The following is a 14,795-nucleotide window of genomic DNA, read 5'->3' on the forward strand; positions in this document are numbered from 1 at the left end:
CTCCTCTTGTGATTCTTGAACAGAGTATTCGCAGTAACTGAAATTTATTGTGGAACTCAATTAGTCTTCCTCCTTCTATTTCCCACTACCAAGCCCATATTACCCCTAACTTTTTCTTCTGCTCCTTCCCCTACAAGAGCAATCCAGTCCACCATGACTTTTAGGTTTCCACCTGTCTTTGCAGACTGAATTAACCGTTCAATATCCTTTCTATCTCTCCATCTTCTGCTTCCGACATCGGCATGTACACCTGATCTACTGTTGTCAGTATTGATTTGATGTCAATTCTGATGAGAACAACTCTTTCACTGGTCACAGTAACTCACTCTCTACCGGACGTCCCTACTCATAATTAATACTACTTCTGTTATACCATTTTCCGCTGCTGTTGATATTACGCTTTACTCATCCGAACAGAAATCCTTGTCTTCTTTCTATTTTAGTTCACTGACCTCTGCTACATCTCTAGTGAGCCTTATCATTTCCATTTTCAGATTTTCTAGCGTCTGTACCAGTTTCAAACATCTGATATCCCACGCCTCGAATCGTGGAACATTATCCTTTCATGGTCGCTTACCCCCCCCCCCCCCCCCCCCTGGCAGTCCCCTCTAGAGATCTGAATAGGGGACTAGTCTGGACTCTTTTGCAAATGGAGAGATCATCATTCTGACACTTTTTCAATTACAGGCCATACGTCATGTGGTTACACACTGTGTGTCTTCAATGCAGTATTTTCCATTGCTTTCTGCATTCTCATGCCGTGGATCATTGCTGATACTTCTGTCTTTTAGGGGACGTTTTCCACTCAAGGAGCAAGAGAGAGCTCTGAACCTCTGTGCGGTCCTCTGCCCTCTTTGATAAGGCAGTTGCAGAATGAGGGTGCTTTTCTTTTTTGACGTAAGTTTCTCCCAGCGTATACAATTTCCAAATAAAAACTTCCTGGCAAATTAAAACTGTGTGGTAGATCAAGACACAAAATCGATACTTTTACCTTTCACAGGCAAGTGCTCTACTGACTTTGTTTGTCAGGAAGCAAGTTAAACAAAACTCCTTTATTCGTACAAGTATAAATACAATGTAATGTCTGTCCTCCCAGCGGAACCAGCTACATTCAAATAAGGCATCTTTATTAATGAGGTGTGGGAGGTATGTAGAGAAAAAGAAAGTGAGCTAAGAAATGTGACGCCTTAGACAAAGAGAGAAGGAGGGAGTTGGATATGATAAGACTTGCAGGTATCCACCTGCTTGGCAGCTGGAGCATGGGTGCAGAGTGGGCAGGGGTCAACGTGTGAGACCTGGTCACAGTGCCCCTGGCTCCACTACCACGCACATGTGCTTGAAAGGAAGGTGGAAGCAAAGAGGGGGGAGCAGTAGAGTTGGGATAATGCCCAGCTTGGTCTGGTATAGTGCATAAAAGAAAGGGGCGTGTGTCCATGCACCTACCCCATAGTGGGTTACGATATGGAAATGTAATGAGAGGAACGGGGCGGGGGAGAGTCGACCGTGTATGGCACCATTCAGCTGAGCAGGGGTGACGTAAAGATCACACGAAGGTAACTGGCGAAGAAGGGACAGTTGCACGGTGGTGCTCGCTCTCATTGTGGGCGTTAGCAAGCATTGCCAGAGTTGTAAAAATTTTGGCACATAAGCAACTTCAGTCTAAAGATACGGCCATTTATGTCACAATTTTCATACACACTCTTCAAAACGTATAGGGTGTTTCCCATTGATCTAACATCACGAAATTTGGCAATAAGAAAGTGTTACGCCGGAGCCAAGGTAGCCCCTGAGGGCAGGCAACCCAAATCAAACCACAGAGGACGGCGTTGTCTATGTCCAAGGCGTACCAAAAGCACTATGGTAAACGCCGGCTATTTACGTACCAGATAATGGGAACAGACGTTCCGAGCACTACTTCCTGCAGGAGGAGCTCGAGCCACGGCATGCAGCAAGTATCACTACGCCAAAATCTGATTGACTGGAGACAGCTATTTAGGGGATAGAACCAGCCCCGAAGTTCAGTTTACTCCGGATGCCGACCTTCCGTACTTCGATCGCCGAAGATTAAGTATTCGTCTCTGAATTGGACTTTTACTTGTGTGTGTGTGTGTGTGTGTGTGTGTGTGCGTGTGTAACCACGATCCTTTGTGGAAAATTAGACGTGAACTTTGGTTTGCCTAAATAAGGAGACTTTTTCTGGCATTGTTATTGTTACCTTTTCGTTTGTTGTTCAGTCATCAACCTTGTGAACTTACCTCAATAAAATTTTCGTTTGTGAAAAATTGCGAATTGTCAGTCACAATAGAAAGGTTTCGCTGTACAAGTAAATGAAAACCTCTTAAATTGTTAATTTGTAATTATTAATAAGAAAAAACTATTTTTATAGTTTTTATCCGTCTGTCTGTTTGTCTGTTAATATTCTTTTTCTCTGAAGCAATTTGGCGCATCAGGTTCAAATTTATGTCACATACAAAAGTGTCTATGGATCCTTGACGGGTTAGAAACTTAAGCTTCTAAGTCAATGGACTCTAAAGATAAGACTATTTATATCATATTTTGCAATTTGGACGTAAGCGAAGGTTCACAGTACAAGTAAAGGAAAAATTCCGAAAATTGATAATTTCTAATTATATAACACCAAAAAATACTTTTTGTCATTTTTTATCTGTTTGTTTGTCTATCTATGTGTTAAGACCCTCTTTTCTCTGGAACAAGTTTACGCATCAAGTTCAAATTTATGTCGCATACTGAGGTCTATGGGCCGTTGGGGGTGTAAAAAATTTTACATTTCTAAGTCAAAGCACTCACAACATTCAGTCGTTTATGCCATATATTTTGATAGTCGCAAACTCACTCATCAAAATTTATAGGGATTCATGAACTTTGGGAAGAAGCAAGGTTTCACAGTACAAGTAAAGAAAAAATCATCTGGGGTACGAAATAAAACAAATTCCAAAGCTACCTCATAGCAAAATACTCAGAAAAAATCCTGAATGTCATATTTTGCCATTGATGAACGAAGACACATGGACAACCAAGACCATGGACGTGGTAGGCTTCGCGGCCACAAGCGGTGGTAGCGACGCGTCCCGACCGACAGCCACGCAAGCCGGCCGCCTGTTGTCAGTAGCCAATGACGACCGATGAAGTCGATTATCTTTTCGCCGCAAAACATGAATGCATTCCCTTTTGTCACGCTATGGCGTGCCATCCTGTTTTCATAAATTTCATGGTCGGTTACTTGCTTACGTATTTGCTATATTTAATTCACAGACTGTGTTTAGCGAAAACCAACAAAGGCTATATCTAATTGTTATTCATTTTTTTAAAACAAAAGCAAGGAAGTGTGGTCTTCGAGTTCCCATCTTCACTTCTCTGTGTGATATGTAATTATTATTCAGTAATAACTGTTAACTTCATACTTAAAAAGTGTTTACAAAGCATTTGTAGAATCCTTTCGTTGGCAACATTAACTTTTTATGTCAGTTTATTTACGTTTCAGATGAAAATGTATCAGGATTGCGCATTCATTGTTTGAGAGCATAACGACCGAATGCTATATCGTGTCGTGTCGTTTAAATATTGCTTACATACAAAGTCGAACCTGCAGATCTTTTCCTGAAGTCCAGACTGATACTTACCACCAAATTTTTACGTGAAACTAATACAGTATGCCCACGCTTAAAAATGCGTTTATCAATGAGGAAGTACAACAGCCGTCATTATCTGATACATCACGCGATGGCAATAGTATGACAGAAAGTAATTTAGCGAAGTTAAATACAAGAATTCAACTTCTGTGCGATGTATGTTACATTGATAGCTGCATCGTGCCATTGCACTTGTGATGTACTTTTCCAGTGACAAACCATTCTCAAATGCATTGCATATGTTTTCATCAAGTCCAGATCTTTTCCCAAATTTTATTCTGCCAGTAAGGAAAAATTACTTTACAAACTCGAACAGGAAGTCGCCACCTACACTAAAGGAAGCTGCACATGTTCATTAATTCTTAATAATATTAGTTTTTCAAATTTTCTGTATATTTAGGAAACCCACACGTCATCAATATTATTGTCAGTTTTGTCAATTGTCGTCGGGATTTTACAAGGTTAAGATGCTGAACACCCAAAATAAAGCGTGTTCCACAATTATGTTAGCTGTAACAACAGAAAACAACGAAAGAGACGAAATTGGTCATAGAATGACTGAAAAAGTGAAGCTACTTTTGGCATTTTAATTTACTGGCTGAAATCAAATTCGCTTTTCCGAAAGATTTCATAAAATTCTAATCGGTTCTGCGTAGTACGAAAAATTGTTAGTTTCGATCCGTTTTATTTATTTACCTTCATTCAGTCGAGGATCATCTCACAGTGGTATACGATTTGTCAAGGTAGTGCAATGCAAATCAGTAACTCTAAAAAAAACACACAGTGTACATTACGTGCTTTGTGGGGATAAGACAGGTATCCCGTAAGGGTAGGATAGGTGTTCGGCCGTGTCCTTGATTAAGGAACCATCCCAGACATCTCGCAAAAGGCAAAAAAAAAAAAAAAAAACATAGAAAGAAGCACGTTAATGAGGGATGAGTCTCTGTAGGCGAGATGTCAGGAGTAACTTCGAAATTTCTGGCGACAGGCATGTCATTCGAATGCTTGAAACTAAGTTGTGCAATATGATGACATGTTCAACTTTTTTAAGTTTTGTGATAATTTGGCGAAACTGAGATGCATTTCCGAGATATATTAATAGTCATTGTAGATAAGTGACTTATTTCTCGAAGTGGAAGCAGTATTTTCAAACTGCTACGTAATTCACCAACGTATATCGTACCATATTTTCCAATTAATAAAGTTAAGTGTCATGGAGAATCCACCTTTTACCATCCTAAGGTCGTATAGGCCAATTAAAACTGTTTTGTGTTATAAAAATAACTGAATTATTGAATCTCAGGTATAACATGCACAAAGCCGAATTGAAAACATAAGCAGCGCACACTAATGCCGAGTGCCTGGTTCAAACCGTCAATACTTCACCTCTCATAATCAGTATGTACTGACAATACGAAGAGTATAATGAGGGCAATCAGTACCGCTCGTCAATGTTTCTAGCACTGACAACACGTCAACACCGCCATCAGACGGTCAATACACATACTGAGAGTTTGAGTGCCTCTTACGCCACAGTGTTCTCACCGCCACTGCCTCTGAACTCCGCTCATGACGTCGCTTCACCCCGCTGGAGCCTGCCTACCTCTCCTGCTGTGCTGTCACAGGACACGAGTGCTCGAGTGCCGATAATACACTCCCATATATTTCCTCTTAACACCATCGCTATCGTCGCCAATGTCTCGTAGTACGCTCCGAACTTGCTCACATTATTGTCAGCAGTCTCTGATGGACGTTGCACGTCTGGAACTTCAAGTTTCAGTCGCTTCTGTTCCGTCTATCTTATTGTGGACTGTAATTTTTTACCGGACGCAGTTTGTGTTAACGTTTGACGACCAGTACGTGTGGTACAGTAACTGTAAAAGAGTTTAGTTTCGGCTGCAGATCGCAGCACTGAACGACCTCTGACATTCTGGCATCACCTTACGGCTCATCCAGCATATTTTGTTCTTAAACTGCAGTACCACGAAATACACAAAATTCTTATAGAAGTGAGTCACGGATGAAAACACTACAACAACTACGGTGTGTTGTGCCTGTAAACTGAAAGGCAAAGAGTGCTCGTGGTGGGACACGTAGCCTTTCCCAGAACAACGCAGTTGCTGTACAGGAACACCGGGTATTTCCAGAATGAGATTTTCACTCTGCAGCGGAGTGTGCGCTGATATGAAACTTCCTGGCAGATTAAAACTGTGTGTCCGACCGAGAATCGAACTCGGGATCTTTGCCTTTCGCGGGCAAGTGCTATACCAACTGAGCTACCGAAGCACAACTCACGTTTAATCTGCCAGAGAGTTTCATATCAGAGCACACTCCGCTGCAGAGTGAAAATCTCATTCTGGAAACATCCCCCAGGCTGTGGCTAAGCCATGTCTCCGCAGTATCCTTTCTTTCAGGAGTGCTAGTTCTGCAAGGTTCGCAGAAGAGCTTCTGTAAAGTTTGGAAGGTAGGAGACGGATACTGGCTGAAGTAAAGCTGTGAGTACCGAGTGTGAGCCGTGCTTCGGGAGCTCAGTTGGTAGAGCACTTGCCCGCGAAAGGCGAAGGTCCCGAGTTCGAGTCTCGGTCGGACACACAGTTTTAATCTGCCAGGAAGTTTCACCGGGTATTGGTTTCCCGTCCAGCAGGTTAGTGCAACTTGTGGTGATTTATGTAAATTTCATCCGGATTTGTTTCTTGCCTTGGTTATGTATCAACTATTAAGTCCTATATTTTGTAGTATATTAACGCATTTATGTATGAGGAGCGTTCACTAAGTAATGCAACATATTTTTTTCTCGGCCACTTTCGGTTGAAAACATACGGAATTTGTTGAGGAACATCATGGAATATTCCCACTTCAGCCCCTATAGTTTCACGAAGTACCGATAGGCGGCGGCGCTATCTATAGACTTTGAAATCGTGTCTGCAGTGGAGGTCCGTCCAAGATGAGCGCTGCCATTGAGTTTCCTTTGGGGGAAGACCGGAGCATCCAGTCATAGGCGCTTGACGAACGTCTACATGGACTTGACCGTGAACAAAAGCACCGTGAGTCGCTGGATGAAGCGTTTCTCACATCGCAACAACGTCGCGCAAACCTGTTCGATCTCCAGCGTGCCGGCCGGCCACACACACGGTTGTGACTCTGCAATGTTGGAACGTGCGGACAGTCTCATGCGAAGTGATCGACAGATCACAATCAAATATCTCACTGCGCAACTGGACGTTTCTGTTGGTGGTGCTGACATACTTCGTCCACCAGCTGGTCTCATCGCCGCCGTAAAGAGCAACGAAGGACCATCGCGGAATTGCTTGCGAGCTACGAGGCTGATCGTGACAATTTTTTGTCGAATGTCGTCATATGCGATGAAATTTGGGTTCATCACTTTTAACCGGAAACAATACGCGGAGTGGTGCCACAACAACTCTCCTCCTAAAAAAACCTTCAAAACTGCTCCCTTAGCCGCTAAAGTCAAGCCGACGGTCTTCTGGGACTCTGAGGGGTTATTGTGTTTGATGCCCTCCCTCATGGTGCAACAACCAACTCTGAAGTGCATTGTGCTACCATCGCCGGCCTGTGTGGCCGAGCGGTTCTAGGCGCTACAGTCTGGAACCGCGTGACCGCTATGGTCGCAGGTTCGAATCCTGCCCCGGACATGGATGTGTGTGATGTCCTTAGGTTAGTTAAGTTTAAGTAGTTCTAAGTTCTACGGGACGGATGACCTCCGAAGTTAAGTCCCATAGCGCTCACAACCATTTGAACCATTTAGTGCTACCATCAGGAAATTGAAGAAACGACTTCAATGTGTTCAAAAATGGTTTAAATGGCGCTAAGCACTATGGGACTGAGGTCATCAGTTCCCTAGACTTAGAACTACTTAAACGTAACTAACCTAAGGACATCACACACATCCATGCCCGAGGCAGGATTTGAACCTGCGAACGTAGCAGCCCACGTGATTCCGGACTGAAGCGTCTAGAACCGGTCGGCCACAGCGGCCAGCCAATGTGTTCATCGGCACAAAAATGCAAACGACCTTCTCCTTCTCTATGACAACGCAAGGCCTCACGGAAGTCTGCGCACCTGAGGAGCTCACAAAACTTCATTGGACTGTTCTTCCTCATCCACCCTACAGCCTGGATCTCACACCTTCCAACGTCCATCTGTGTGGCCTAGTGAAGTATACACTCCATAGGAAGCAGTACATAGATGAGGGGGTAGGTTATTGATGCAGCAAGACGTTGGCTCCGACGTCGCTTGGTGGAGTGGTACCATGCGGGCATACAGGCCCTCCAAGTAAGGTGGCGTAAGACAGTCCTGTTGAAAGGGGATTGTGTTGAGAAACTGGGTCTTGTATCGAAAAGATTGGGGAATAATGTGGTGTATTCAATTGCTGATTAAAACCAAGCTACATTCAGAAAAAAATGTGTTGCATTACATATTGAGCGCCCCTCGTATATTCTATATAGGTGGACATTAACAACAAGAATAGTGTTCCGTATTTAGTAGTTTATTTGGAGTTTACAGCGCGAGTGCGTTCAGAGTTGGTCGCGGGGTGCAGCGGCGGCCAGGTAGGGGGCGACGTCTTGGGGCGGCTGTGCGCCGTCCAGCTGCTGCGCCAGGCGCCAGTAGCGGCCACGCAGGTGGTGCGCCGCCGCCTTGGGCTGGCGCGACCGCGTGAACGCGCCCTTCCTGTTGCCGCCCGCACGCATGAACGCCAAGTCTGCAAACGAGAACATGTGCCGCGCACACTACAGTCGTTATCACGAAAACGGGCTGTCTTAAAGCATTGCCAGGTAGCAACCATTTCAATGGTTACTAAACATTTATAGAATAAAATTCCGCTTCAGTTACCAGTAATTTCTTAATTTATTCCACGATCTTCATCTTCAGGTGCCACCAAATAACTATGGTAACATAAATGTGTGGTGGTTGGGACAATCAGTGATATTTTTTTTTTTGGATGGGGGGGGGGGGGGGGTCACACATAGCCGACCGGTGTGGCAGAGCAGTTCTAAGTGCTTCAGTCTGGAACCGCGCGAACACTATTGTCGCAGGTTCGAATCCTGCCTCGGGTACGGATGTGTGTAATGTCCTTAGGATAGTTAGGTTTAAGTAGTTCTAAGTCTAGGGGACTGATGAACTCAGATGTTAAGTCCCGTAGTGCTCAGAGCCATTTGATCACACCTACATCAAACACGTGGAAGTGTAGGACCAGCAACTGTAGTTTTGGCTCTTAACTGCTTCAGTTATAATATAAAAGGCTACTGGTAATATGCTAATATTTGTAGCATACCACACACATAAGTTCAAAGAGAATCCAGACTCTAATGCTACAATTGCGTACATTAACTTTTACTGTCTCTAACTGCAACACAACTATTTTTCTCAATGGAAACCCAACATGTACATTTGAGAATGTTCAACCTTTTCATCATGCACAGGTGCTGCCAATTGATGGGCATCACTAAGAAAAAATCGGCAAGTAAATGTAGCACTGCGCAGCAACTCGTGACCATAAGAATAGACGGATGTGGTTGGTTCACTATATTCCATTGTATAATTGAATACTGTTATTGTTATTTTCCATGGTAATTATTGAATCATCATTTTACTATTTATTGCAATGGAGAATATTTTGTAATTAGCTGTTTTAGCTCATAAAATGAAGCCAAGTGTACAAAGTTTGTTTTGAAAATGGGTACATATTTTTGTATAAATCTTGCATCTAAAATCATTAAAATCATCTACGAGCATTACCCCAAAACGAAAAATTTTCTATCCTCCAGAAAAAATTCAGGTTTGAAAGGGTTAAAGTGATTTGCTTACTGTTCTGTTCAACAATACACTAGGCACAATGCAGCTCCACTGTGTTGTGTTCTTGGGCATGGGATGAGATATTTGTTGTTCCAAAGCAACTGGAAATCACGCTGACTACCCTGAAGTGATTGGTGTCTTCTGCGGGCGAATGTGCTAGGATGGTTGCTGCAAGTCATGTACCAGATATACCACAGATACTACCATCTCCTGTGGATACTGTCTGTTCTGCAGGAAATAGAGGATCAGTCACTCCTCATCCACTTAACTGTGAGTGGCGTGTCCGTGGCAGGTTTAGGCGTTCTGTATATGAGAAATAGGGACCAGGAAGTACTCAGGAGGCCATACCTATCCTCCTGACCAAAACATCTGAGGTGCTGTTTCAAACTGAAACTGAGCCAGTGAGACTCATTTCCTCTGTTGGGGAACATGCTGTGTCCCATATCAAAAGGAGGCAAACACAAACGGATAGGGGCCTCTTAATCATCAGCAGTTGAAATGTACAGCGAATAATGGTACCTCTTCAGGACATGATGGTAAGGGATGGGAAGGAACACCATGTGTGGATATTCCGGGGACAGGGAGGGAGGGGGAGGGGAGCCGGCGGACTCATTCAACATATTGAAGCGGTTATTCCTGCAGCTATTTAGTGAACAAGATGCAACCAACTGCAGATTGTGGTGCACATTGGCAGCAATGATGCCTGTCGTCTGGGCTCCGAGGTCATACCTAAATCGTTCCACCAGCCGACAGGGAAAGTTGAGAATACCAGGTTTCTTCCTGGAGTTCCAACGAACCTAACAATTTTCAGCACTGTCCCAGGAACAGATCATGGCTCCCTGGTTTTGAGCTGACTGGAAAGATGGAACCAGAGACTGTGACGGTTCTGTGACAAGCTAGGCTGTAACATCCTAGACCAGCGCCATAAGGTAGAGAACTGTAAGGTGAATGGCTCAGATGTGCACTACACATCAGAGGTGCTATCCAGGTAGCTGACTGTCTGAGGTGCATACAAGAGTTTCTTAGATTAGCCAACTCTCCACCAAGTCCAGAAAATGGTAGCTTTAGGAGACCCAGAAGTATCGATGTAAGTTCCAAAGAAATGCTCCAAAATAAACACACACACACACACACACACACACACACACACACACAGACACACACACACACACACACACACACACACACACACACACACACACACACACACACACACACACACACAATTACTAAATACAAGAAGTTGATTGAAAAATGGAAGTTGATAAGCAGTGAGATTTTTGAGGAAAAGTATAATTAAGTAAATTGAGGTGGTTTATTTGTTGAAATAAAAAAGAAACTCAGATCCAATGCCCTGCGTTATCATTTAAAGCCGTTTCTTGAAAGTTTGTACCAGGTCCTGTCAGGACAATTTAAATGTATCTTCAAGAGTCTGCCAGTTCAGTTTCTTCAACATCTCTGTAACACTTTACCACGCATTAAACTTGTGACCATACATGCTGCTCTTCTCTCTAAACATTCAGTATCCCCTGCTAGTTCTATTTGGCACAGGTCCAACCCACTTTAGTAATATTCTGAGATGAATCACACAAGTCATTTGCAGGTAATCCCTTTGTTGACTGATAACATTTCCCTAGTGTTCTACCAATAAACTGAACTCTGCCACCAGCTTTACCAATGACTGAGCCTATGTGAACCATACTTTTCATATCTGTGCTAGGTTTTACATCCAGGTATTTGCATCAGTTGACTAATTCCAGCTATGACTCATTGATAAAGTCATAAGATAATACATTTGTTCCTTATGGGGAAGTGCACAGTTTCAAATCTCTGAATATTTAAAGCAAGTTTCCATCTTTGAACTGCTATGAAATTTTAGCAAGATGTGACAGAACATTTATGCAGCTTCTTTCAGATCATACTTCTTACGGATAACTGCATCATCTACAAAAAGTTTGAGAATGCTTTTAATATTGTCCACAAGGTCATTAATGTACAATAAGAACAGGAAAGGTGGAAACACACCCGAAGTTATTTCTACATTCTACTCTTTACACCAGATAACTTCTTGCTGTGTCCTACTTGCCAAAAAATCCCCAATCCAATCACATATTTCGCTTAATACCCCATATAATCTTACTTTTAATAATAAGGATAGATATGATACTGAGTCAAATGTATCTATGTATCTACCTGGCTGTTTTCATCCAAGGCTTTCAGGATGTCATGTGAGAAAAATGCGAGTTGGATTTTATGGGATCTTTTTTTTTCAGAATCCATTATGGTTGACACAGAGGAGGTTATTCTGTTCAAGATATCCTGTTATGTTTGTGCTCAGAATATGTTCAAAGGTTCTACAACAAATGGGTTTATGGAACACTTCTGCTGCCCCTCTAGTAATATGTAACCTGAGCTTTCTTCCTACTTCCTGGCATGATTGTTTGTTTGAGGGATTTGAAGGCTAACTCAGAAGCAAATTTAATGTAGAATATGAATGGGATTCAATCAGGCCCCAGACCTTTGGTCCGTTTTAACAATTGCAGCTGTTCCTGAGCTCAGTGGCACTAATACTTATTTCATTCATCTTTTTTGCAATAAATAGTATGTGGAGTGTAGTTCTAGAAAGATCTGATAATGATATTTTCATGGATATTAATAAATGGTTTAAAGCCAACTCACTGACATTTAACTTCGAATAAACTCACTATGTCCAATTCAGAACCCGTAAGAGGTTTCCACCCAGCATATGCATAAAGTATGAAGAAGAGCGGATAGAAGAGGTTGACAGTGTTAAGTTCCTGGGATTACAACTTGATAATAAATTCAGTTGGGAGGGGCACACCACAGAACTGCAGAAACACCTTAACAAATCTGTATTTGCAATTCAAGTGTTAGCAGACATAGGCGACATAAAAATGGAAAAGTCCTAAATAATATCTCTTTTTCCAAGAAACAGCTCAGTTCATACATACAATACCAAGAACAAAAATGATCTGCACAAGGACTTAAAAGCACTTACTTTAGTTCAAAAAGGGGTCCACTACTCAGGAACACTCATCTTCAATAATTTGCCAGCAAACATAAAAAAATTAGTTACAAATAAAGATCACCTTAAAAAAACGATGTATTGTATATACTCATACTATTAGTATTGTTATTTCAGCTGTAAAAAAAAGTGACATGTTCCACATCCATGAGGATCTCCCCAGTACGGATCTATGGAACGAAAAACTAATCTAATCTAATCTAATCTAATCTAATCTTTTCAGAGGTGTTCAAAGTGTCATTCTCCCACACTGCACACATGAATCAAACCGGGAAAAAGCCCTCATAACTGGTACAATGGGACATGTCCTCTGCCAAGCACTTCACAATGATTTGCAGAATATGCACTATCCAGTCACATTAACGTCATCATGAGTCAAAAACCTGAATGACCACATTTTGCAGTACAGACCGCTACGAGATATGCAGGGTGAGAGTCAGTGATGTTCTGGAAGGCATCGACAGTACAGTGGCCAGCTGCACAAAGTTTCTCGATTGAGGATCCATAGGACAAACAGCCCTATCGAGGTACTCGAACAGATTCTCGACTGGTTTTAAATCCGGGGGGTTTGGTGGCCAGGGATGTATGGTAAATTCATCCTGGTGCTCTTAGAACCATGTATGTACACTGTGAGCTGCATGACATGTTGCATTGTGCTCCCAGTAGATGCCATCGCACTGGAAAGAAAACTGCATGTAGGGGTGGACATGGTTCCCAAGGACAGATGCATACTTCTGTTGATACACTGCATCTTCCAGAATGGTGAGATCACCCAGGGAATACTACAAAAACGTTCCCCACACCATTACTTTCCCTCCTGTGGCCTGGAATCTTCTGATGATTGTTGCAGGGCGTTTTCTTTCAGACATTTCATGTCGTAGGCACCAACGGCCATCTCTTCAATGGACCATAAAACATGATACTTTATCCATGGCAGAATGCAGTCAGTTTACAGACTTAGCCATCTGTGAAATGCTTCCACCATTGGCTTGAAAGCCAGTGATCATGTCCTTTTGAAAGTCAGATAAACTTGCTCGAACTCTTTCTATTACACAAGCTGAGACACATTATCAGTAAAAATCTGCTAATCTCCACATAGTTTGCTTTTTCCACTCACAACTGCAATATGGGGTATTTCTTTGGGGTAACTCAGTGGGTTCAAATACCATCCTCAAGTGGCAGAAGAAAGCAATCAGGTGCATTTTAGGACTAGCACCAAGACAAAGTTGCAAAAATCATTTTAAAGAACTAAAGATAATGACACTACCTAGCATATACATTTATAATTGTTTAATATATGCTAAAGAGAATGTAAAGAACTTTAATTTAAGATCTGAAGTGCATGTTCATAATACTCAAAATAACAGTAACATAGACCTACCATACACAAGGCTGACATTAACACAAAAGAGCCATAAACACCTTAGCTTGAAATTTTATAACAAACTCCCAAAGGCTGTGAGCGAACTACCAATGAATAACTTTAAGCAAACAATAGAAGTGTGGCTCAAATGTATGCCATATTACTCCCTTGATGAGTTTCTAAACAGTGACACAAAAGATATATGCTACATGAAACAAAAAACTGCCATATGAATTACACCTATATGTTTGTGACAGTAATGTACCAACAAAGACTTTTTACATGGATACGTAAGATGTACCATAAATTTATCATGATACTATTGTATATTTAACTATTATAATTTCTTATTATTATTATTATTATTATTATTATTATTATTGTGAATGAATAATTGTTGTACTATCAATATTACTTTAGCATGTATATCTGCTTGCCCTGCACAGGCACAATTATGTACAATAATAATTATTGTAATTAAAAAAAAGGAAGTATTGAACACACTGATGATGCAAATTCTATGTAAAACATACGGAAAGGCAAATAAAGATTCTATTCTGTTCTATTCTATTCTGTACTTATTTGAATATGGTGTCTGTTCTTTTGAACATGTCCAAAAGAACAGGCACCATTGATGACCTGCAGCCGTCTAGAGCGAAATTAAAATTATATATATTAATACCTTCAGCTGCTGATGGGCATTGATATATATCAAGAGGGACAGGTGAAAGTGTGTGCCCCGACCGGGACTCGAACCCGGTATCTCCTGCTTACATGGCAGACGCTCTATCCATCTGAGTCACCAAGGGCACAGAGAATAGTGTGACTGCAGGGACTATCTTACGGATGCCTTGGTGGCTCAGAGAGACAGAGCGTCTGCCATGTAAGCAGGAGATCCCGGGTTTGAGTCCCGGTCAGGGCA

The 14,795-nt window shown here is 42.0% G+C and overlaps 1 protein-coding gene and 1 non-coding gene across 2 annotated transcripts in view; one reads left to right on the forward strand and one right to left on the reverse strand.

Annotated features, from left to right (window-relative positions):
* Positions 1-8,023: 8,023 nt before the first annotated feature.
* LOC126271602 (beta-glucuronidase-like) overlaps positions 8,024-14,795 on the reverse strand; it is a 129,493-nt gene continuing 122,721 nt past the window's right edge. The window contains exon 13 of the mRNA XM_049974165.1: positions 8,024-8,370. Coding sequence (XP_049830122.1) covers positions 8,186-8,370 — 185 coding nt within the window. The 3' untranslated portion in view covers positions 8,024-8,185. The remainder of the gene's footprint in view (positions 8,371-14,795) is intronic.
* Trnat-ugu (transfer RNA threonine (anticodon UGU)) lies at positions 14,722-14,795 on the forward strand. Its single transcript has one exon. It is a non-coding gene; the product is annotated as a tRNA-Thr (tRNA).

Source organism: Schistocerca gregaria, chromosome 1, assembly GCF_023897955.1.
Source record: "Schistocerca gregaria isolate iqSchGreg1 chromosome 1, iqSchGreg1.2, whole genome shotgun sequence".
Lineage (NCBI taxonomy): Eukaryota > Metazoa > Arthropoda > Insecta > Orthoptera > Acrididae > Schistocerca > Schistocerca gregaria.